Here is a 26242-nt window from a genome sequence, read left to right as displayed (position 1 = left end):
GTACTCGTTGGACGACAGGACAGTAAGTCCTATTAATGATGGGCTTTTCATTACTGTAGATATGCTTTTGCAATTTTCCTAGATTTTTGCTCCAGGGTCACATGGTAAGTCAATAGTGGTTATAAACCTCTCAGTGCTGTGATCGATACCTTTGGCTGACGTCATCTAGACCTCTGGCATAATTTACAACCAAGGACAGTTTGGGCAAGCCTGTTTTATTACCTTCAATTCACCAACTGAAATATTTCACTGGTTTATGACTGAAATTGTTTCCAATTTTTGATAGATAGGGAATTGAGATAGTCCTGAAGAAAAACGTCAAGTATGAAAAGGAAAAACGTTTCATGGAATGAAAAGCAATAAGCATTTCTTCCTTTGGGGCATAATGTCTGCATACTTACCTCCTGAAATTGTCTAATGCGCCACAAGAGTGACCCCTGTGTGTCTGTGCAGTTACCTGTGTATGTCTAGTTCTAGTTATCCAGATGGATTACAATATTAATGAAGTATGCTTATCTTCCAAACACACACCATATAACTAAAATAATATTGTACTTAGTCTACTTTTTCCTAAATCTCAATAATCATTAACCACGCATTTGAGCAAAACAAGGAACAGTAATAATCTCTAGACATGAATGTTGAGGATTGTGACTCCTGTCATTGTACCTTCGTGTAACTTTCCTGTAATTCAGATGGATTGTTTTTTTGCCACATCTGTTGTGTGTCCTACGTCTGAAGGCTAAACAAGAAAAAAGGGAACTAATTATTGGAGACATGATTAAAGGAATAGTAGGCAGTTTGGAGAAAGAAGGGGGATGGAGGTATTCTTCAGGTGTCCTGCACTAAGAGGAAAGGTGCCACTGTCTTGTCACCCTTGTCATCCCCCACCTGCACTGCCATATCACTACTCAAGGATGAGGTGGAATCATGGCTCTGTTTCTACTGTATAAAGCAGGTATGAGGTGAAGGATGGGGTAAGGATTTGGATTTAAACATCTGTAAGGTCCCTTTCAGGCTTAATTTCCCTTTCAATCAACCACAGGCTACCTTTACATGAGTTTTTATTGTCCAAGACTGAAGATAATAACACTATCACAATTATTGAGCAACTGTGGTGTGCAGGTGCCTTTAAACACTATTTTTTAGTCCTCAAACAACTTTGTGAAGTAAGTATGATTAACCTAGTTGACAGACAGAGAAACTTAGCTTGAGAGAGGTTCAGTCTTTTGCCCAAGGTAAGTCAGAGCTTGATCTATTTGCCCAAGAGGCTTCACTTTGGTATGTTTACACTGTGATGCCTTCCCTGATTTCAAACTATATTACAAAGCTACAGTAATCAAAACAGTATGATATTGGCATAAAAACAGACACATAGATCAATGAAACAGAATAGAGAGCCCAGAAATAAACCCACACATATATGGTCAATTAACTTACGACAAAAGAGCCAAGAATATACAACAGGGAAAGGCCCATCTTTTAAATAAATGGTGTTGGGAAAACTGGACCGTCACAAGCAAAAGAATGAAACTGGACCACTATTTTACACCACACACAAAAATCAACTCAAAATGGATTAAAGACTTGAATGTAAGACTTAAAATGAAAAAACTCCTAGAAGAAAATATAGGCGGTAAGCTCCTTGACATAGGTCTTGGCGATGATTTTTTGAGTCTGACACCAAAAGCAACGGCAACAAAAGCAACAATAAACAAGTAGGACTACATCAAACTAAAAAGCTTCTCCATAGCAAAGGAAACCGTCAACAAAATGAAAAGGCAATTTACTAAATGGGAGAAAATATTTACAAATCATATATCTGATAAGGGGTTATATCCACAATATATAAAGAACTCATACAACTCAACAGCAAAAAAACAAACAATCCAATTAAAAAATGGGCAGAAGTACTGAATAGATAGTTTTCCAAAGAAGATATACGGATGGCCAACAGGTACATGAAAAGATGCTCAACATCACTAATCATCACGGAAATGCAAATCAAAACCACAATGAGATATCGCCTCATACTTGTTAGACTGGTTATTATCAAAAGAATAAGAAATAACAAGTGTTGGCAAAGATGTGGCGAAAAGGGAACCCTTGTGCACTGTTGGTGGGAACGTAAATTGGTGCAGCCACTATGGAAAACAGTATGGAGGTTCCCCAAAAAATTAAAAATTGAACTACTATATGATCCAGCAATTCCACTTCTGGGTATTTATCCAAAGAAAACGAAAACACTAACTAAAAAAGATATATGCACCCCCACATTCACTGCAGCACTATTTATAATAGTCAAGATGTGGAAACAATGTAAGTGTACATTGATGGATGAATGGATAAAGAAAATGTGGTGGATATGTATACAACAGAATATTATTCAGTCACAAAAAAGAAGGAACAACACAGATGGACCTCGAGGGCATTATGCTAAGTGAGATAATTCAGACAGAGAAAGACAAATACTGTATGATCTCACCTATATGTAGAATCTAAAAAACAAAAAACAAATACACACAAAAAACCAAGCTAATAGATACAGAGAACAGATTTAATGGTAGCCAGAAGTGGTGGACTGAGGGTGGGAGAAATGGGTGAAGGGGGACAAAAGGTACAAATTTGCAGCTGTAAACTGAGACGCTTCTTCAAGATGGTTTACATATCTAAGAAATGAAAGTTCTAATATTCACTAGTTGGGTAATTTTGTCTCTTTCATTAAATTCTTCAGGGTGGGAGGGACTATTTATTCTTAAATCCCCATTATTTAGCATAGTGCCTGACATATGTAGATGCTCAATAAATATTAGTTGAATTAAATAAACACTAGTCGATTTCTTTTACATAATGCTAACTTGTTTCCTGAACTAAATTGGGTAGATTAACAATGTGAGATGTCACCATTCAAACATTTGATGTGATCTACAGGTTTTACGGCCCTTCTCCATATTTCTTTAATGATGCAATCTGCCGTGTAGGTCAGAAAGAGCAAAAATATAATTGACGCCTACATTGTGAAGCAAAAACTCCTGCAGTAATTAAAAATTCAGAGCATCAAGCAAAACTTCGCAAAAGGATATTTTTTTATCCCTCCCTCCCTAGAAAGGTAACCCCTCCCCGAGACATACGGATGGCCAACGGGTACATGAAAAGATGCTTAATGTTCATCAAACATCATAGGAGCTATGTAGGTAATAACTGTATCTGTGGTGATTTAAAGTGATTAAGGGGGCTGGCCCCGTGGCTTAGAGGTTAAGTGCGCACGCTCCGCTGCTGGCGGCCCGGGGTTCGGATCCCGGGCGTGCACCTACGCACCGCTTCTCTGGCCATGCTGAGGCCGCGTCCCACATACAGCAACTAGAAGGACGTGCAGCTATGAAATACAGCTATCTACTGGGGCTTTGGGGGAAAAATAAATAAATAAATAAAATCTTTAAAAAAAAAATTTCTTAAAAAAAAAAGTGATTGAGGATAAAGAAATCCTGTTTCACTTCAGCAATTATTTGAGAATCTACTAAGTGCCAGATACTAGGGATATAAAGATGACAGATTCTTGTCCTTCAGGGGCATGGAGTCTGACTGAACTTCCTACAGAAATGCATCTCTTGGCTGGGAGGGAGCTGGGCTGTGTACATGGATTGAATTCTCTCTCAGTAAAGAACCAGCCCCCACTGTATCTTATAGGGCACCAGTTTAAACTCGGGCCTTTTTTTTTTTTTTTTTAAATCAGATTGCTCCAAAGTGCCACATGATTCTTAGATGACCGAAATATCACCTTTGAGTTCCCTTACCATTATGAGAATATTCCTGGAGATAACCAGAAGGTAGTCTCTCTTGTAACTGGGGGCTCTTGAACAGTGGGCACCTGTATAGACGGAAAGGGTAGTTTTAAGGGGCTAAGACGGTCTCTCTCCTCCAACTCTCAGCTAGGTATCTCTGAGCCAACTGTGGGGTTGCAGCTCCACTGTCGTATCTTCTGGTTTAAGGATGCATCTTGCTGGAGCCAGGTGCTCTAGCAGTTGAAAGATTGCCGGAGAAATGCAAGTAATTTGGCAACTCAGGGCAAACTACCCTTAGAAACACAGATTTCCTGAGATTCAGGGGTGCAAATTCTTTTAGCTGCCCATTGATGCAGCCAGGTGAAATCAATCTTAGGCTTCCTCTGTCATTATGTAAAAGAAGTAGGTAATCAAGCATAACTAGCAATAACCAACTCTCAGTATACAAGATGATACATCACTTTATTTTAATTCTATGATTTATCAGAACAACAACTATTAATATACAAAGTACCATTCAGCTCAACTGCAGGCATAGGCAGTGAGAAGTATCTAAGAGAAGAATCACTTACTCCCACAATCTGTCCAGACACATTAACCTAAGGACACGTTTATAAATAGCAAACGTGATTTTCACATTGCAGCTTTCTCAAGCATATACACAGGTGTGTAGTTTTGTTGATGTGTTGTTTCCACAGGTTCTTTCTATTCTTGATGCATTCATTCTCCTGACACGGGTAGAGATAGTTATTTCTTTCTGCAGAGCAGATTTTTTTTTTGTCATGTACCATTTACAATACTCTCCGAATCAGTATTTCTCTTTACACTTTTGAAATAGTCATATTTGAACTGAAATATCTCTGCAGTACAATTCCTTGTGTCTTCTGGTAAGTTCCACCATTGTCAAAGAGCTTTTGGTTGTAATCACTCTCTTGCAACAATAGCCCAACTTTACTATTGGGTTTTGCAGTACACGCCCTCTTTATAGCTTGCCGTGTTAACCTTTGGCTTCAAGTCCTGGTGATGTAATGAGGGTGGGGTGTACTGGCAATCAGTACATTTCCTTATCACTATTTACAGCCATTTGAAACCATGCTGTTATGAATCCAAGTCTGACATACCTTTCTGAAATGTTCACAGTGCAGTATTTTTGTGGCCTAACAAAAGTTTTCTTATATCATTAAAAATAAACATTTTTATAAAAATATAATACTTTAAATGTTTACATTGACAAAACCAGTTAGAGTATCCTGTGCCACATGCACTATACAGTAGTAAGCACAAAATCCCACAGAACATCACAAAAGCCCTGCCCAGAGTAACTGTTCATCCAGGTGAAATGGCCAGAACTTTCAATTGCTTTTTTTCCCCTAAAATGTGTTTTGCTTAACACAAAACATGTCCTAACGCAAAACAGGACTGCCAAAAGTTTTATTGTCTCCAATTGTTGGTGGGGTGGGAAGCTGCCACTTGAGAGAGAGGCTAGTATTTCCAGTCCATTGATCCTTTCTTTTCTCTACAAATGAGCCGTTTTTAGAATCAATGAACATTTTAGTTAGATGTATCCTGCTTTAAAAACATGCTGAAAGGGCCGGCCTGGTGGTGTAGCAGTTAGGTTCACGCGATCCACTTCAGCGGCCCAGGGTTCACAGGTTCGGATCCCGGGCGCAGATCGACGTATCGCTTGTGCGTCGCACCGCCATGCTGTGGCTGCGTCCCATATAAAGCAGAGGAAGATGCGCACAGATGTTAGCCCAGGGCCAATCTTCCTCAGCAAAAAGAGGAGGATTGGCACCAGATGTCAGCTCAGGGCTGGTCTTCCTCACCAAAAAAAAAAAAAAAAAAAAAAAAAATGCTGAAATACCTTTAAAAACACTTATCACAAATTACTTGTTTTATTTTCATAGTCGTCACTTAAAAAAATACAGACAAAACATCTAAATGTCCACATTCATTAGATCAGAACAGTATCATTCTCAGTTGATTTTTAAATGACAAATAATTCGTTGTGACCAAGCTATTTTATGAAAACACTCTTTTTTTTTTTTTTTTTTTTTTTTTTTTTTGTGAGGAGATCAGCCCTGAGCTAACATCCGCCAGTCCTCCTCTTTTTTTGCTGAGGAAGACGGCCCTGGGCTAACATCTGTGCCTATCTTCCTCCACTTTATATGGGACGCCGCCACAGCATGGCTTACCAAGCAGTGCGTCGGTGCGCGCCCGGGATCCGAACCAGCGAACCCCGGGCCGCCGCAGCGGAGCGCGCGCACTTAACCGCTTGCGCCACCGGGCCGGCCCCTGAAAACACTCTTAATGTTGTCTATGTACAACACATAAACATCCTTATTAATTTATAAACACATTTCGTGTTCTGCTGTTTTGAAACATTGACTGTGTCGCCTATAGATATTTCTCCAATAAAAGGAATGTATATGCAAAAATTTAAAAGGGAATGTTTGCCTGTGGGCAAATGATAACATCAGTAATGAAAAATGTTAGTGACCATACAACGCACAAAAGTTCTTCAAAACACTTTAATTCTAAATGAGTGGCCTGGTCCTGGGGCTGTCATATCTGCCCTGGACGTCACCACTTCTGAATCACCTGTGATCAAGAAGCCCTCAAAATTCATTGCCTCAGTTCCTCATATGACATCAGGTGGGATCCTCGTTTTTAAAAATTTCAACCCAGAATTCAGGTTTTGGTTTGACTGTGACAGGAGTGTCATCATAGCTGCAGTGTTGCTGTTGGTCACTGGCCTGGGGGACCAAGCTTCTGGCTCTGACGATTTGTCAGATGGGAAATTCCTTAGAATCCAGTTATTTTAAATAACAACATAAGGTCCTATAATAGTGCAATTTTGGCAAAAGCAAAAAATATCTGGTGGCCTTTCAGTGGCCAGGCAGTGAAAAAAATATTGGACAAAGTGTGGACTGTTGTTTGGACAGTTCTATGATGTTTCTCAGAAGGCAGCTGGTGGTGCATCCATCCATCATGTATCCCCCTCGCCATCAATATTATCTTGTGATGACAACAGAGAAGGATATGGAGCGACACACTTCACATTCACATAAGTAGCGTTCACATGGACATAGTGTTCCCCGATGAAAGTAGAGAATATTGCTGATATCCTGGACACCAGTTCAGAAAAGGATGGGCGCAGTTCGGCTTTAGGGTGCCAGCATTTTAGCATCACTTCATACCTGTTTTGGAAAGGAAGAAATGCTTTGAGAGACCCTTTGAAGGCAAGCATTTCTGTAAAATTAAAGAATGTAAGACCTACAGAAGATTCTGTCACAATTCCTACTTACAGGGGATCTGGGCAGTATTCTGGTTGTAAGAGCCTTCTGCCTTGCAACAAGTAAACTGTTATATCAAAGGTGTTGACGTCAGGATAAGGCGGTGCTCCTCTTGTCATCAGTTCCCAGAGCAGAACGCCAAAGGACCACTAGTCAAACAAGGAAAGGGAGAATCCACGTGAGAGAAGTTTGCACAAACGTAAAAGGTGATCAGTAGGTCTTGATAACTAAACTTGGCTTAGAATATTCAATACTATTGCTGTTTTGGGCAAAAATTTCCATAAAGGCAATTAGTAAACTATACATTTTGTGACTTGTTTAAACCAGAATTAGATAAAGTTGAGATTACAAGTAAATGTAAAGTTTTCAAAAAGAGTATCCGAAGTCCACAGGATGATGAAGATTTCATCTGTAGTTAGGGGAGCACAACTTCCAAGGTCTCTCTTATGGGGTCAAAGCATTAACATGTTTCTATACTTCTCTTTGCCAATCTTTCTCTTTCTTATCCTTCTCTTTTCACTACAATTTTAGATTATTAGTAAAAGAAGATGACAAATAAGCCTTCCAAAATTTAAATTAGTGGGATTTCCAAATGAATGTTAATAGTCTTTAAGAAATGTAACCATATCTAAAAGTTAATGTTAAAAGAGAAGATTTAAGTCAGTATAAGTAAAAATCTATATTAAAAATAGGAGTAATAAAATTGCTAGGCAACAAGGCTCTCTATTGAAAACTAATTTCAATAAAATAACTGTAATTTGAAAATGTTAAAGTAGGAGATTAATATAAAACAGCTGTATTACTACTTTATAGGAAGATCGCAGGGACAAGGGGAGGTTAAGTGACTTTCTAAAAATTCCTCAATAAATCTGAATTCACATGGGGATAAACACTTAAGAGTTCTTGACTCTTGGGTATTGCGTGGTCTACTAGGCTGCACTAAATATGCAATTTCTTGATTTGAAACACTCTACTTGGAATAGGTCAGGTCATACACATTATCTCCCCCCTGGATGTGTGCCAAGGTGAGAATGACACAATGAGGGTAAGTCAGCATGTGTGGGTCACCTGCAGGCAGAGGACCCAGGAAATCAGTTGTTGCTTAGCTAACACTTTCAGGACGCTCACAGACTAAGAAGCATACTGGGGGAGAAAGAGGCCCTGAGAAAAAAGAAGCTTGGAGGGGAAGGAGAATGCAGACCAGATAGGCAGAGTATGAAAACACTGAGAAACATGTGTAGCTCGTAATATTCAGCAAGAAGGAAAATAAAGCATGTCTTTGAACACTGCGATCAACCGAAAGAAAGAAACCAGGTACTACAGTTGTTGATACAAATCTCCATTAATGGCTCTTTCCCTTTGCCCAAGTGCAAGAACTCTTCAAGACTACCTTGATCCAAACTGAGAAAACAAACTCCTTCCCAGCTGGGAAGTAGGTAACTTTGCTGTCTTCTGCAGCCTTTCAAAATCAAAGTTTTCGAAGCTTGAAAATCTTATAAGTCACTTCTGACAACTTCATTGTGCTAACATTCAAGTTCCAGAATTTGCATTAAAATTTATAGCAATTTAACAAGTATCTACTGACCCTTGATGGTGCACAAGTAGGTTACTGTCCAAATTACTGGATCGGCCCCAGGGCTGATTTAACAGGGTTAAGAGTATTGTGCAATGAACTGTCACGTAGAGCAATAAGATATCATAACTGTAAAAAAGAGTAATAACAGAAGAGAGATACAAACGTTGTGAAGAGTCAGAGAGATAATAGTGGGGTACTGAGAAAGGCTTCTGGAGGAAAGTGACAGTAAAGTGGATCTTAAAGTACAGGGAGAATTTGTTTCATAGGTACATGCAATGTGAGGGCAGGAAGTGCTCTGGATGGAGGGAGCGGGCCCAGGGGTGAGAGTACTCGTGTATTTTGAACTGTAAGGACAACAAGTCACTCTGCTTGACGTGTGCAGTAGATGAAGGGACGAGGGAGAGATAAGGTTGAAATGCGACCATGCCGGGGAGGTTTCTGAACGTTGAACGTGGGTTCAACTGAAATCAATGGGACGTGACTGGAGCTGAGCGCGGAGAGATTGCATCTGTAAACACTATGCTTTAGACCAATAGGAGAGGCTGATCCACAATATGGACACCAGTTAGGAGGCTTCTGAACAAGAATGGGTGAGAAGTGCTACTGTATACTGGCCACACGGAAACCTATGAGACTGAACCCCGAATTAGGGGGGTGAGAGAGTGTGTATCACATAATGAACCCAGCACCGGCATCATTCCCTTTAAAAGAAGATTATTTTACTTAATCCTTACAACAACCCTGTAATATAATTGGTTTTGGAGATGTTTTAAGGATGAAGAAACCAAAGTTCTGAGAGGTGGAATACTTGCCCGTGATCAAGTCTCCCTAAATGACAGCCTAGGCTATAGGTTTGTCTGGAGGCAACTTCACACAAAAGGGGGCAGAGTGGTGTAAATTTCTGAGGAATTACAGGACTTGGGCAATAATCGGGTATCAGAGGAGGGCTGGAGGACTCATGGGGCTGGAGACACGAGAGGGAGGCAGTTTCCAGGAAAAGCACTGCACTGTCTTCATTCTAAACTCCCCTTACCAGCTTCAGACTGGCAGGATGGTCGGGGGAGGGATGGTGAAGGAGGAGAGTGATGCTGACCAAAAAGCGAGGGGAGGAAGGAGGGAGGCAGAGGGAGAGACAGAGAGAAAGGAGGAGGAGGAAGAGAAGGAGGAGAGGGAGGGAGGGAGGAGAAGGGGAGAGCGAGAGAGAAAGAGAGAAGATAAGGGGTGGGAGAGAGAGAGGGAGAGGGAGGTGTGCAATGCATGTGTGTTAGGAGTGACGGAAACAAGTAAATTTTAGTTTCAAGATAGGAGAGCTCTGCCATTCACGCTTACTGTGTGAATGGTCAAGCCTTTCTGAATATCTGAGCACCAGCAGTAAGCTCATCTAAAGAATCTCTGCTTCACTTTATTAAAGGTGAAGATCAAAGCAGTTATTAGACGTGAGATTGTTATAAGCTATAAAAAGTGATAGAAAGGGACACTGCTGAGGCAAGCAAGGAACAGAGACAGCCAAATTCGAGCATTCAAAAGTAGGTAAATTGAGATCCAATACAATCTGTAGAAAACTACAATTGATTGAAAAAATGGATAAATCAATAAAAATTTTCAACTGGTAAATCGTTAAGATTTTCAATAAAATGTAACACTTCTGCTCTTTGAAAGATAAAAGTAAAAAAAGTGAAAAGGCAAGCCACAGACTAGAAAAATATACATGTAAAAACACGTATCTGATGACACATACCTGTATCCAGCATATATAAAGAACCCTTAACAACTCAATAATAAAAAAAGAACCCAATAAAAAACCATTTTCTAAAATTTATTTATTTTATAAATAAATTCTAAAACTTAAAAACAATGGACAAAAGACTTGAATAGACATTTCACTAAAGGACGTAGAAGGACGGCAAATAAACACATGAAAAGATCCTTCACGTCATTCGTCATTTGGGAAACACACATTAAAAAGAAAATGGGACACCACTACAATCTATTAGAATGGCTAAGCCCCCAACAAATTGACAATACCAAGTTCTGGCGAGGACGGTAAACAACTAGAACTCTTATATATTACTATTAGGAATATAAAATGATATAGCCACTGAGGAAAACAGTTGGCAGTTTCTCATCAAGTTAAACATATCTTACAACCCAGTAACCTTACTTCTAGGTATTTACCCAAAAGAAATAAAAATTATGTTCACACAAAAACCTTTAAGCAAAAGTTATAGCAGTAATAATTACGTATAAGCAATTGCCTAAAACTGGAAAGAACCCAAATGTCCTTCAAATGGTGAATGGATAAGCAAAATGTGGAACATCTGTATGGTACAATGGAATACTAATCACAAATAAAAAGGAATGAATTACTCTGCAATGGAAAACAGACTAGAATTACCACATGATCCAGCAATCCCACTTCTGGGTATATATTCAAAGGAAATGAAATCAGTATCTCAAAGAGGTTATTTGCACACTTATGTTCACAGCAACATTATTCACAATAGTCAAGACATGGAAGCAACCTAACGTCCATCGCTAGATGAATAGATGAATAAAATGTGGTATGTACATACAATGCTATATTATTTAGCCTTAAAAAAGGAAATCCTGTCATATGTTACAACATGGATGAACTTTGAGGACATCATGCTAAGTGAAATAAGCCAGTCACAAAAAGATAAATACTACATGATTCCACTCATATGAGGTATCTAAAGTATTCAAACACTTAGAAACAGAAAGCAGAATTGTGGTTGCCAGAGAGGCTAGAGGGAGGAGGAAATGGGGAGTTGTTCAGTGCACATAGAGTTTCAGTTTTGCAATATGAAGAAGTTCTAGAGATCAGTTGCACAACAATGTGTATATAGTTAAAGCTACTATACTGTACACTTAAAAATGGCTACGATGGTCAATTTTATGTTATGTATTTTTTACCACTAAAAAAAGAGGAATAACTATTGATACATTGATACCACTGATATAACAACATGGATGACTCTCAAATGCATTATGAGTAAGTGAAAGGAGATAGACTCAAAGGCTCCTTAACTGTATTATTCCATTCATACGACATTCTAGAAAAGGTAAAATTATAGAGACAGAAAACAGACCAGTGGTTTCCAGGTCCTAGGGATAGGGTAGGGGTGACTACAAAAGGGCACAAGGAAATTTCCTGGGGTGATGGAACTGTTCTATATCTTGGCTGTGGTGGTGGTGGTCATAGAACTACACGCATTCTTCAAAACTTGAAGAACTACACTAAAAAGGGTGAAAAGTTGTTATATTGCATAACGGTGATGCCATAAATAGAAATAAAGAAGTGAGGAATTGAGAGTTGGCAGGAAAGAATTTGACTTTGAACATGGTAAATTTGTGATACTGATGAAAACATCCAGAAAAAGAGGTTCAAAGGTGATTGTTGATGGGAATGGTTGAAATTGTTGAGGGTGGCTGATACCTGAAGACCAAAACCCAGGGGACAGTTGCATGTAGGATGTGAGAGAAGGAAGAGAAGCCATCAAGGGTAAAGAAAAGACAACCAAGAAGCAGGAGGAAAACCAGATGGTGCAGTGTCCCAGAAACCAAAGGAGGAGGAAATTTCAAGAAGGAAGGAGTGGCTGACAATGTTAAATGCTGCAGAATGCTGAAGCAGGATGAAAAAGCCAGCTGGCTGAACAACTGAGAAGTCAATACTGACTTTAATGGAAGCACTTGTACTAAGTTTGAAACACTGCACAATACTGGACATGAGTAACTGCAAATATAGCAACACTCCCATTTCGTTTGAATGAGTTTCAAGAGTATTCAGACTTTAGCTCAACTCCATCTGGGCATTTGTGAAAAAGTGGGCCTTTCTACAAGCAGGCACGTTTTTGCTTGTAGGTTTCAACATACATACAGCTTATTACATACTTTTGGAAATGTTTCAATGTCAACATTCAAAAGATTGTGCTGTCCTGGAAATGAAACTTTATACAAATTTAACCTTGCAATCAATAACCATTTGCCAAAGTAGCACTGTGTATGGATTATTCAGGTTCACCCTTTCTGTAGTATAATAATATAGCATCTTTCAATGAGAGGGAGAGAGATACAGCACTTCATTTCTGCAGAAGCCAATGTAAATTTCCAGTCAAGTATTTGAGTGACAGTTGCTACGCGAGAAGTGTTGGCCTCTGTACTGTGTGTGTATGTTTGTGGAGGTAGTGGTGTGTGTGTGGAGTTGTCAAAAAAGTCAGAATCTCAACTTTTGCCTTGAACATCCAAAATTTCATCAGGCTCGTTTTGTTTTGTTTTAACAGCTTTGCTGAGTTATAATTTATATATCATAAAATTTGCCAATTGTAAATATACAGTCGATGATGTTTAGTAAAGTTATATGGCTGTGCAGTGATCATCACAATTCAGTTTTAGATCAATTCCGACACCCCAGAAAGTTCCCTCAAGCCCATTTGCAGTCAATCTTTGCTCCCACCCTCAGTCCCAGAAAACCACTGATCTGTTTTCTGTTTCTACAGTTTTGTCTCTTTCTAAAAATTTCATATAAATGGAATCATTCAGCATGTAATCTTTTGAGTCTGCCTTCTTTCACTTGACATAATGTTTCTGAGGTTTATCCATGTTGTAGCACACATCAGTAGTTCCTTTATATTGCTGAATGGTATTATTCCACTGTATAGATGTACCACATTTGGTTTATCCATTCACCAGTTGGTGGATGTTAGGATTGCTACTAGTTTTTGGGTTTTATGAACAATATTACTATGAACATTCATGAACAAGTCTTTGTGTGGGCATATGTTTTCACATGCTTATTAGCTAGCTATTCATATATCTCTTTAGTAAAATGTCTATTCACGGGGCCAGCCCCGTGGCGTAGCGGTTAAGCGCGAGTGCCCTGCTGCTGGCAGCCCGGGTTCGGATCCCAGGCGCGCACCGACACACCGCGTGTCAAGCCATGCTGTGGCGGCAGCCCACATAAAGTGGATGAAGATCTGCACGGATGTTAGCTCAGGGCCAGTCTTTCTCAGCAAAGAGAGGAGGATTGGCATGGATGTTAGCTCAGGGCTGATCTTCCTCACACACACACACACAAAAATATCTATTCAAATCTTTTGCTTATTTTTAATAATTGAGTTATTTTGTCTTCTTACTGAGTTGTAAGAGTTGGTTCTGGTTCTTAATCCAGAGAGTAAAGTCTGGATGAAATGTATGTTCCTTGGGGATGGGTTACTTCTCCCTATCTTATGCCTTTACCTGCCACCATCACTAACATGTCCCCAGTCTACCTCCCTAGCACCCACTTCTTTCATATTTTTCAGAATTTTTCAGGATCAGAATCCCAGGCATTAAGCTCTAGCATGTGCCATCACATCCTCTTATCAATCTTACCCACCCTGAAGTCCCGTTCCTCCACTATGTTCTGTGACACATTTGTTTATTGAAAACAAACTCCCAGTCACCCTCAACTTATTCTCTAATGTCTCCCCTACTTCCTCAGGAACTGAAACTCTGCTTTCACTTAAAGACCACAATGCCTTTGAAACTCTTACCAATAGGAGCCACACCTCTCCCTCTTGCTAACTCACAGGGAGGAGCGTAGACGACTTCTTGCTTCCCAATGCTGCACTCAGATCTGTCCCCCGTTCTCTCTCAATAGCTGCCAACCCTTTGAAGTCTATGCCCTCCACTAACATTATTTTCTGCCCATCTTGTTTGTTGATATCACCGGTTTACACTTTTCCCTTTTCAGTTGTTATCCTCAAGGACTGAAACATTACTGTTTCTCTACCTCTGCACATCACAATCTTCTTGACTTGCTACATGCAAATAGAATAAGTGTACTCTCTATTCCATTTAACACCACGCTCCTCAGCACACTCCAGACCTCTGAATCACTCAAGTCACTCAGCCTCCAAGACCCTTCTTGTGCAGTGAGTAGCACGGACCCTGCTGACCATATCCCATTTCTTATTGAAACTTTCTCCTCCTCTGCCTTTCATGATAGTCTCTTCTCCTGAGTCTCCTACCTCTCCGCTTTTTTTCCTCACTTCATATATGTAGGTTTTCCTGAATAATTGTTTTGGGACTCTCAAAAGCCTACTTCTACCCTTCACCTCTGCTACGGACTGAATTGTGTCCCCCCTCCTCCCAATTCATATGTCAAAGCTCTAACTCCCAGTGCGATGGTATTAGGAAGTGAGGCCTTTGGGAGGTAAGTAATTAGGTTTAGATAAGGTCATGGAGGTGGGGCCCCCATGATGGGATTAGTGCCCTCATAAGAAGAGACACCAGAGAGCTTGTTCTTGCTCTCTCCTCTATGTGAGGACACAGGGAGAATGTGGCCATGCGCAAGCCATGAAGAGAGCTCTCACCAGAACCCGACCATGCTGGCACCCTTATCTCCCACTTCCAGCCTCTAGAACTGTGAGAAATAAATGTCCATTGTTTAAGCCACCCAGTCGATAGTATTTTGTTATGGCAGTCCAAGTAGACTAAGACAACCAAAGAGGTTGTACAGGCTGCAGAACCACATTTCCAATCGCCTGATGGACTTCTCTGCCTGGAGGTTCTACTCCCAAGTCAAATTCATTATGGTCAAGGCTCAACTGGTATTTTTCCTCCAAAACTGGCTTTGGTCCTCTGCTTCACATATTTGTTACTGTACCAGCATATAACTTTGCTCATCTTTGACTTTTATCAATTTCTTGCTGAATATTGTTAATTCTACTTCTGAGATGCCTCTCTTTCCATCTCTTTTCCATTCTCACATTTTTTATATTATTTCAAGTTCTACCTCTCACTTCGTCTTCCTGCATCCACTCCTCTCAAAACATCTTATGGAATGAAGAATGACTGTAATCTGATTACACGTCAATGTTTCCACATGGCCAGAGAATAAATTCCACACTGCCTAGTTTGCTTTCCAAGGACCTCTATGATCTACTATGAATATATTTTTCTCAATTTATTCTCATAACTTCCCTCTGTGCCTTCTATTTTTGCCAAATCACCTACTGCTTACTGTTTCCTTAGAACTTTAAAGATGTGTATACTTCCCTGCCCCTTGGCCTCATGTGGATTGGTATTTCTTATTTCATGGCCCATTCCATCCTCCTTTAAGGCCCATTTCAGACGCCACCTCCTCCACCAGGTGGAAAGGCAGTGTAGTGGATCTGGCTGCCCAGGTGAGTGTCCTTCCTGCCCTCAGCTCTCAGGTGCATGCCTTTTGAAACTTGTTCTGTGAGAGGAGGATGACCTCTGCAGATGATGGAGAGCACAGGGATAATGCCTTCACTGCTAGATCTGCCTCAGTTACAGCTTCCAGATTTCTCGCAGTGGAATTCTCACCACCCTTGAGCTATGAATGGCTGGAGTAATCCCAGTCTACTTTGTGTGACAGTCATTGATGGACATGCCTTCTCTTCCCTGCTGAGCCAAAGCTCCTAGAGGACATGACATAATTCACGCCTGGTTCAGCTCTGGGCTTCCTAAGGACCTAGCATGGTGCCCTGCTAGACAAACGGTTCTGAATAAATGAATGAATTTATGAAAACATACTATGGGTACCTATTAGACAATCAAGCCTATTTTTACTTAAGAAGAAAACTGAGATTAGTGGTGTTGAAGATTTCCTTTTTAAAAAAATTAAATAGCTATAAAACTACTAAAAATGTTGGGTATGAAAGTAAATGAGGAGAAGGTCAGGGATGATCAACACATTACCACATCTGACTTGGTGGTGAACTTCTGAGTCTGCAGACTCTCTAAAGCCATCCACTTCACTGGCAGTTTTGCACCTGTTTTGTTGTGTACACTATAGTATTCTTTATCATACATGTCTCTGGCAAGACCAAAATCAGCAACCTTGACAGTGAATTTTTCATCCAGCCTACAGAAAAAACAAAAGTTATTACTGGTAGCTGAAATAGAATAATTTACAGTGGTGCTGAATATCTGTAGATTAGAACAAGCGACTTCAGTATTTGAAATCCATAACTTACGCAGGGAGGGCTTCATCTGGCCTCTATTGACTAACACTAAATTACAGTGAAATTCTTGAATAAAAATGCTTGACATTTACATTACAAATTCAACAGCCAAAGAAAGAGACCATGAATGATGTGGCATAAGAAAATCCTTTTTGCTTTAATGTAGATCTGGAGAAGTAGTAAAAATGGCCCCCCTCTCAGCTTTCCTTGGTGGCTAAATTGAGTATGCCAACTAACTACCCAAAGCATTCGTCAATCTTCACTTGTCAACTTAATTAGCAATACTCAGTTTTATGGGGGAGATAGGACAGGGGACTGTTATTTTACTTTTTCATTCTCAACTGGGCTAGGTTAGCACATAAAACTCATAGACCCCACCACTGAGGTAAAGGAGAGATATAGGATCCATAGTAAAGCATCTAAGAAAAACAGCAAGGTTCGACAACAATCCATTTCCACTATCTGAGGCTATGTATCTTTTGTTTAAGCTGGCTTTTATGTTGTTATATTGACCAAAACCAAGGTAGGAAATTAATAGCACAGCTCTTTCATTCACACATACCATAAGCCATGAATCAGTGCTGTGCAAGGGAAAGCCCTGAATCAATTACAAACTGTTGACTGTTGTATTATACAGCCCAGGCAGCCAGACACAAATAAAGTTCTTTGTATATTCATTCCCAAATACCATTTTTGGTAGGGTTTCGGCAGGCAGACTTCAAACCCACTCTTGGGAAGTTACAATATGCTGGTATTTGTGTTACCAGCCCTCTCCTTTTCACTGTAAAATGCTGAATATCAAATTCTCCTTCTCAAACACTAATGCAGTGTGAAACCACAACATTGGGGGCTACTGCTGGGAAGGAAAAAGAAAAGCAAAAGCACACAACAGCTGTTTAAGACCCCCTCTGGAGAATCCCTTTTAAATTCTCCATTTGATAATGCCTGAAAGCCCCGCCTCATCCCCAGTGCTTACATATCGATTTAAAACTGTAACGGAAATAAAGGACTTTTGCATAAGAGAGAAAACATCCTCACTAGCCTCAAACAGTGGGAAACAGATTCCTCCTTGTCACTTAATTTGGACTGTGGGCACAGAGATTCTTATACTTACATACAGTTTCTTGCAGCCAAGTCTCTGTGGACAAACTTTTTGCTTGCAAGATATTTCATGCCTTTGGCTACTTGAAGCCCAAAGCCAATAAGATCTTTTACTGTTGGGTTCTGCAATCAAAGAGAAGTGGAAACACATAAACTAAACATCTATTATTCTAGCTCTGAATTCAGAATTCTGAAGAGTTTATAAGAGTTATCTTGTTTCAAATAACACCTTGTGCCCTGTTGATAGCAGCAATCATTTATTAAGTATCTTTTGTTTGCAAAGCATCAGGCTGGATTTTTTTTTTTTTTTTTACAAATTTTGGCTAATTCTTATACATTTCTGTAAGGCAGGTGATACGGGCTCCATTTTCCAGATGGGGAAATAGAGGTGTTTTAAAATGTAGGTTTTATTATTATTCATGTATGGTGAGGCCAACAGATGGGAGACAATTGTCACTGAAAAGATAGTTTGTTACTTGCAATTCCCAAGAGGTGAGGGCGTGCCATGCCATGTAAGACCACACAGGGAAGCACCAGGGTTGGTTAGGAGGCAGAGAGAGCGAGGGGAAAACACAGGCAAGAGACTTTATTGTGGTTTCTGTGGGATGGAATGGGCAAGCCAGGGTAAACAGGTTTAGGATTAGTTCGTTTGAATAATTTCAACAGGCTCTGGGTGTAGAGGCTGTCCCTAGTTGTCTGGTACCTGGCTCTGAAGTGATTAGGGCAGGGGAATAGTGGCCCAGAGTGCCCTTTAAAGAAGGAGTTGGGGTATGGGTTCTGGACTGGTTGGTTTGCTTATGAAAGGCGTGCTCTTTGAAGGTGACTTGTTTATGATCTCTGAGAATTTGCTAGTCCTGAGAGGGGCAGTTCCTCCTGGGTCAGCAAGGCCCTAGAAGTCAGAGCATCAGAAATACATGGTTAATACAGGAAGTTCAGAGAGAAATAAATCACCCAAACCACTCAGATGGTAAGTGGAGGAGTTAGGATTTTAACCTGTTAGGCTCCAAAGCCCACACTGTAGTGGAATGAATCACATCAGAAGCCATCCTACTGGTACTAAAGCACCAGCCCACAACTCCAGTGGCCTGGACCCACACAGAGAACAGGAAATCTCATTCTCCAGAAACTCCATCCACAAAACTGGATGGACAGAATGCCTTTAGTAACTATACCTGAAATCACATAGATGTCACTGCGGCTGGTAGCCCTACTGGCACCTGGCCATCAAAAACAGGGTATGTTTTCTTTGACAGCCACTGTGGAGTTTGTGAGCTCAAGAAGCAGACAGTGGGGACCCTGCAAGGAGGGTTGCAGCCCCCCTTAATGCACACAGCATGTGGAGAGGCCAGTTCCTTGTGTTTTAGGCTTCTCTTTAGGACGTGTCTGTTATGGGTTGTAATAAGTATAGACTCCTTGGACTATAAAAGGCATGGTATTGGATAAGAGGAAATCCCTATCATGCTTTAACCCTGGGTAATAACATCCTAGAGAAGGCAGCATATCCAACCAGATGAACTCATCTGGGTAATGACAAGAGTTAAAGTGCAAAAGTGGGATCTGTCAGGGCAGCCTTGTGCCCTGTAAGGTAAATTCATCGGATCTGCAAAATTCACTGCCAGGGAGTATTTTATTCTTTTGGCTGAACACAAGATATTTCTTTACCATCCTCGAGCTTATTTCTTCTGAGAACCTGACCCCACGTTTATGAAGTTGTTTTTAATCAAGAGTAAAGCTACTCTATTAACTCCCACAGAGGATGCCTGAGGGCATCTGTGACTTCAGTTCTGGGGACTCCTTCCCCTTCCCTCCCTGCCCTGCCTGGCCATCACGTGCTCACCCTTTAGGTCCTGGCATAAAAGTCGCTCAGAAAACTCTCATTTGCAAGAGCCTAAGAACCTCTTTTGTAATCCTGAGCTCAATCATTCAACAAATATCTGAGAGCCCACGTGCAGAACACTATTTTAGGTGTTAGAGCTACAGCAGTGAAGAAAATACACAAAAATCCCTATGCTCATGAGCTTGCATTCAAATGGGATGTGTGTGCACACATCCACATATTTACACACATATAGAGCTATTAGTTATTTGTTTATTGTCTAGTATAGCACTGTTCAATAGAAATACAATTTAAAATTTTCTAATACACTAAAAAAGTAAAAAGAAACAGGCAAAATTAATTTTCACAATATATTTTTCAATGTAACATATCCAAAATATTATCATTTTAATATGTAATCAATATAAACAATTATTAATGAGATATTTTACCTTATTTTTTTACTTTTTTTTTTTTTTTTGAGGAAGAGTAGCCCTGAGCTAACATCTGTTGCCAATCCTCCACTTTTTGCTGAGGAAGATTGGCCCTGGGCTAACATCCGTGCCCATCTACCTCTTACTTCATATGTGGGATGCCTGCCACAGCATGGCTTGATAAGCTGTGCGTAGGTCCGCAGCTGGGATCCAAACCTGCGAACCCCGGGCCGCTGAAGCGGAGTGTGTGAACTTAATCGTTACGCCCTTGGTCCAGCCCCTTTCACCTTATTTTTTTATACTAAATATTCAAAACCTGGGATGCATTCTACACTTACAGCACATCTCAATTCGGACTAGCTACATTTCACGTGTGGCTCGTGGCCACAGTATCGGACCACTCAGGCCTAGGGTATCAGAGGATATTAAGTGTGATGGAGAAAAATAAAGCAGGGCAGAGGAGACAGAAAGCATGAGGGTGGGGTGGGCCAGTTGCACGTTTAGAAAGGTCAGGGAAGCCTCATTTTGAAGATGACATTAGGGCAAAAAGCTGAAGTTGATGAGTAAGTGAGATATGTGGCTATTTTGGGGAAGAGTGTTCCAGGCAGTGGGAACAGCAAGTTCAAAGGTCTTGAGGTAGGAGACTGGGTGGCAAGTTTGAAGAATAGTTAGCGACTCATTTGTAATTAATTTTTCAATGTCTTTCCTTCTAGAGTTAAAACTCCATGGGGGCTGAGGCTCATTCTGCCTTTATGTCTCCTGTGCTGTGCTGTTTCTGGCATATGGTAGGCACTCAAAGATGACTAAATGTACCTGTCAGGGGGATGATAGAGCAAGGCTGTCTGGAGGGCAGGTAAGAATCACTGCTCCCAGGAAATCCTTCTAGGTATCACTATCTTCCCACCAGGATAGAGGATTTTGAGGTACAAGTGAATTGAATCGGCCTCTGTACGTTTGAATGGTGCCAACATTTTACATGCACTTCTTTTGCTAAAAGCTTTTTTTTTTGGTGAAGAAGATTGGCCCTGAGCTAACATCTATTGTCAATCTTCCTCTTTCTGCTGAGGAAGATTAGCCCTGAGCTAACATTTGCGCCCATCTTCTTCTATTTTTTGCATGTGGGACGCCGTCACAGCATGGCTTGATGAGTGGTGCTCATCAAGAGGTTCAAACCTGCGAACCCCAGGCCCCGAAAGTGGAGCATGTGAACTTGATCACTATGCCACCAGACCGGCCCCTAAAAGCTTTTAAAAAGGTTCAAAACAGGCACATTTTGGAAGGCTGATTGGCTCACAGCTAGTTCAGTAGTTAGTAAGCTTGGTAATATACTTACGTGAGTCTCATTTCTAATGAAATTTCGAAGATCTCCATGTTTCATGTATGGTAGGACCACCAGTGGAGACCCCTCACTTCGAAGGCAGATTCCCAAGAGTGAGAGAACATTGGGATGACTAAAGTCTTTCATGATGATTCCCTCGGTCAGAAATTGGGAAACTTCTCCTATGTCAGTGATTCCTGAGAAATTCAGCAGTGGAGACATTAACTTCATTATAGAACAATGAAAACTTTTATCAAGTTCGGATAGGGAGGGCAACGGAATGTAAAACCAGAGGGCTACATCTTGTCCTGAGGCCTCACTCTCAGAGTGGTTTTTGGAATACATCTGAGTAAATGACGTCACCCTGCGCTGCGCCTTCAAGTCACCACCTACACCCATTTTTGTAAGACAGAGTCTAGCAATCAGTTTGTCTCATACAGAAAAAGGAGAGGTAAGCAGGCCAGTCCATTTCTGTACTGATTATCTAGGGCAGGGGTTGGCAAACTTTTCTGTAAAGGGCCAGATAGTAAATATTTTTGGCCATATGGTCTCTATTGCGAATACTCAACTCTGCCATTGTCGTGCAAAAGCAGCCACAGACAACAAGTGGCTGAATCTCAAAACTTTATTTACGAAAATAGGTGGTGGGTCATAGTTTTCAGATCCCTGCACTAGGAGGATTTGAAGACTAATCATTGTCATATGGTCATATGGCCATAATGTCATATCTAAGAAGACTTTTTTTGGTATAATAGTTTCTAATCATTTCCAGATAGAGATCCTGAGGGCCTGACACTAGTCAGCATTAATGAAGAGTTAATAACTTTTAATTTATTAATCTGACTAGTATCAGTGTCAGTGATGATATTCTTTACAAATGCAATGCATTCTGAGACCTGGAAGTCCATCTGGACTGAATAGAGATCAATGCATACCAGGGACAGAGAAAGATTTCTCAGTGTTAGGATTATTCTGAATACAATCAGCAGTGGTGTTCTCTCACGAGGCAAATTTACTGACGATCATACTTAATCCATCACAGTTTGCAGTTAGGTTTCATATAAACTGTCCCTTTAATTACCTTGTGGTCAGACTTCCAACAAAATCAACCATATAGAACACTGCTCAGCATGGAGATTTACATAAAAAAGGCTGAAAGAGTTCTGACAATCACGTATCTTGCAGGAATAAGCATTTAAAGTTTATTAATTCCAATATAAATTTGTAATATAGCTGGTTAGCATTTTTCAGGCTGCTGCAAATTATAAGCAGAAATTTAGAAAAGGCAAGCACACTGACTTGATATGTGACACCTGTCAGCAAAGGTGGAGCCAGGAAAACTAGTATGAGGAGTACAGTGGGTTGTACAAGAGAGTAATTTATGCCTGGTCATCAGTAAAGACTCAGTTTATGTTTGGAAGCATTCCCTGTTTCTTAAACAGAGTACGCATTACATCTTAAAAAGATTTTCTCGATAACTGCTAAAATTTTAGGAAATGTTCTAGCATTAAAAGGGGGGTAAATTTCACTTGTTTAGGAAGTTTATTTATGTGGAATACCTCATTCCCCAAAAATGTGGATAAATGAGGTATTAACCACATTTACGATTTTTTAATTTTCTGCCAGCATATTTTTCTCGTTTGTCTTATTTGATTTTTTATCTTTTTAATGAAAGTTGCGGTTAAAAAATAATTATAGTAATGCCTTTGGGTAAAATGAGTCATTACTACTGTATGTGCCAGCATGCTTCCAATAGTTTCCATAAATGTCATTTGCAAAACAAATATTATAAGCCAAACATAGTTAAATGATACTCAGCTCATCCAAGAACCTCATTTCTCCTCCACTCTTACTTATGAGGGCTCTGAGGATAGTTTCTGAGAAAATATTTCAATAAGAATTTAGACCAAAAAAATTTTCAGGATTAGATCCATAATTCCAGCAGTAGCCGATTTCTCCACAAGGGAAAGTGTAAATTGACATTTTATTATGAACTATTTATTAATTTGCAAACCACAAAAGTATACTCCACTGTTAAACAAAATGTAACTTACTGTTCAAGGATTTCACAGCACAGTGAATTTTCTTGTCATCATTGTCCAACAAAGTCCCATGATATACACACCCAAAATGTCCTACATGGAAGAAGGAACCTGGTTAGTGCTGCATTACTTTTAATTATGTAATAATTATTTATTAAGTCCTTCATGGTCTTCATTTCCCTTTTTTTTTACATGGCAAAAAAGTGCATTGTTTCTTCTACTTTTGATTAACAATATCATCGTGTGTTTGTATGTGTTTGTGAATATACGTAGATGTAATACATTTCACCAAAAGACACAATCAGATATGATTATTTAATACACGGTAAGAAAATTTAGGTGAAATAACTGTTATTAAAGCCTAATATAATAAAACGTTCAACCATAGTGGAACCACTGAAAACAGGAGTAACATCTGCCTCATAAAAGAAATTTATTATTTTTAAAGATCAAATAATATCTTTTAAATATGAAAATAGTTTTACCCACATGAAGAAATGCAATTAAATAAGCTCTCTATATTCCAATAAACTGAAATGAAATAAAAGTGTTACCATTAGAAATAAGATTGGCATTATAGAATAAGGATTTCCCCATTAGTCACTGGTTAATACATAATCCAGGTTTGCAGAAACTGAAAGGCAACTGCCCAAATGAAGCAAATTCACTCTGAGTCACTTTGTCTGGCTTTAGCCACATCACTTTCCCAATGGTAGCCTTTCATCCAGTGGCAATAATTTTCCCCAGAGGTGCCAAATGTCTGATAGCTGTATAAGTCATTCATTAATTAATGCATCTAGCCAGTCAGGACTCCAAGTGCCTAGTATGTGAGTGTCAGGCATGAGTCTACCCTCTTGTAATGCAAAGATGAATAAAACAAAACCTATGCTCTTGAGGGCTCACATTCCACTGGAAAAAATCATATAAATAAATATTCATAGAATCGTTAATGATTATTACTTCGTAAGAGAAATAATTGCTTCTTAGCACCTTTCTTAGCACTAAAATAAAAAATTCTAATTTTACAATGTGTAGAATTAGAATATAATCAGTGAGGCCACATACTCTAAAACTGGTGCAACTACTGGGATTTATAGGCCGGTAATAGAACTATATATTACTCTGATGTGAAACATGTTTGCTAACAGTGAAGCTGCTATTAGGGAAGGGGAGCATGCATGATGTATGTGATAGAGGAATGTGTGGATGCTACCACAGGAAAATGGGAAGCCCTCTCGTTCATATAAGACACATCATCCCATCAGCTTCCTCTGCATCATGCTGGCAGATGCCTGTGCTACCTCTTGCAGCACATATTGAATAAAATGGATCAGAGGCCATTCAGTACTAAAGGTAAAAGCTTTTTAGGAAAAAAAAAGGGAGAGTGGAGTTCATTTCCTAGCCTCTGGTTGGTTTCTTTTCCTGCTAGACATCTCCTCAAATACTGCGTATGTTAGCTGTTATTGCTGCTCTGGCTGGCTTATTACAAATACTCATTCCTCTTTGTATGAAGAAATTGGAGCACATTGTAGAGATGATATATGTTGCTTCAGATCAGGAGGATGCTATAAATTCCCTGTCTTCTGATGCTGTCCAGCAGTGTACACACTGCTATAAACCAGGACTTCATAGAGTTAGTCACTGCTCTCAGTGTAAAGAAAGGCTGGAAGGAGATATGAGTAAACACATTGGAACTTAAAAGAATGATTTTTAGAAGGAAGTAAATGGCATCTTCCAGAAACTATAGTTGCCATTAGGTGAGGAAAGAATGTGATTTATTTCTAATATGTTCTGGAGATTATCAAATTGCCTCCACGCACAGGGGCAAATCCCCGTGGATACGATTTGCAGGGCTGTATTTTTGCAGAACAGAAATCAAGAGCACTTGTTATCACTGCTCTGTCAGTTGCTTTCACCATTGTCTAATTTCCTAATCTGCAAAGGCAGAAGATAAAATGCTTACTGGAAAATCGTATTTAACCAAAAGCTGAGTGGAAATACTTACCTCTTCCTATGATTTCATTGAAATGTACAATCAGGCTACTTGGCCCAATCACTACGTGCTGGACTGCCTGGACCAGCTCTGGATTTAGAGCACTGAGGTCAATGTGGACAGTATTTTGCAGTAATGGACTGGATATATCAGAGTCCCCACTAGTTAGGATGGGGGATAGGTCCGTCAGGGGATACTGCCCTTGTCTGCATGATCCATTCTGAGATGAGTTAGGAAACTGGTCTGCAAGATAAAGCAAAATTATTTGAAACAATAGCAAAACCTCACTTAGTGGGGACTGCAACAGGGGCAGCAAACTAAATTAATAATGAAGCCGATTTTTAAAATTAGAGAAATGGTGGTTTTATCATTGAAAGAGGCTAGGAGGATCCTTACAAAAGAATTGGTTTAATAAAAACGATAAGTTGGGAAAAGATACTAGCTTACACATACAACCGTTTTAAAAAAATGTTTATGAAGTTTCTTTTAAGTAGACTGAGCATTAACGTTGGAAGCTTGTTTACTCTCTTCATTTCCTTAGACATTTCTCTTTATACACAACAAAAAGCCATGCTTGAGGTTTATTTTTTAATATATTATATCCTTGAGAATGGGAAGCAGCAAGAGTAGTCAAGCAGCTGCCTTTCTCACAAAAATCCAATCCAAATATAAGAAAATGAAGCAGATGTCTTTTCAGACACTAGTGTTTATTAACGGAATTAATTAGCATTACTCGAAACCTATATGGATTCCTGGCCAAGAAAAAATATATATAGTGAAATATTTTATATATATGAATTTGAAATAAATAATGGCTAAATTTTCAGAACTGAAAACTTTTCACATTAGCGGTAAATTCGTCACTGTGTGGTGATGGTAGCAGATTTGGTGCC

At 39.7% G+C, this 26242-nt stretch overlaps 1 protein-coding gene across 2 annotated transcripts in view; it reads right to left on the bottom strand.

Annotated features, from left to right (window-relative positions):
- Positions 1–6088: 6088 nt before the first annotated feature.
- MET (MET proto-oncogene, receptor tyrosine kinase) overlaps positions 6089–26242 on the bottom strand; it is a 110037-nt gene continuing 89883 nt past the window's right edge. For both annotated transcript variants that reach the window (XM_058528789.1, XM_058528798.1), the window contains 7 exons: positions 25362–25592; positions 23369–23449; positions 21330–21511; positions 17760–17869; positions 16380–16545; positions 7091–7227; positions 6089–6982 (listed from right to left, as the gene is read on the bottom strand). In XM_058528789.1, the coding sequence (XP_058384772.1) occupies positions 6772–6982; positions 7091–7227; positions 16380–16545; positions 17760–17869; positions 21330–21511; positions 23369–23449; positions 25362–25592 (1118 nt within the window). In that variant the 3' untranslated portion in view covers positions 6089–6771. The remainder of the gene's footprint in view (positions 6983–7090; positions 7228–16379; positions 16546–17759; positions 17870–21329; positions 21512–23368; positions 23450–25361; positions 25593–26242) is intronic.

Source organism: Diceros bicornis, chromosome 3 (assembly GCF_020826845.1).
Source record: "Diceros bicornis minor isolate mBicDic1 chromosome 3, mDicBic1.mat.cur, whole genome shotgun sequence".
In the NCBI taxonomy this organism is placed as follows: Eukaryota; Metazoa; Chordata; class Mammalia; order Perissodactyla; family Rhinocerotidae; genus Diceros; species Diceros bicornis.
The sequence above is the reverse complement of the archived record's forward strand: the minus strand, read 5'-3'. Positions and strand labels throughout refer to the sequence as shown.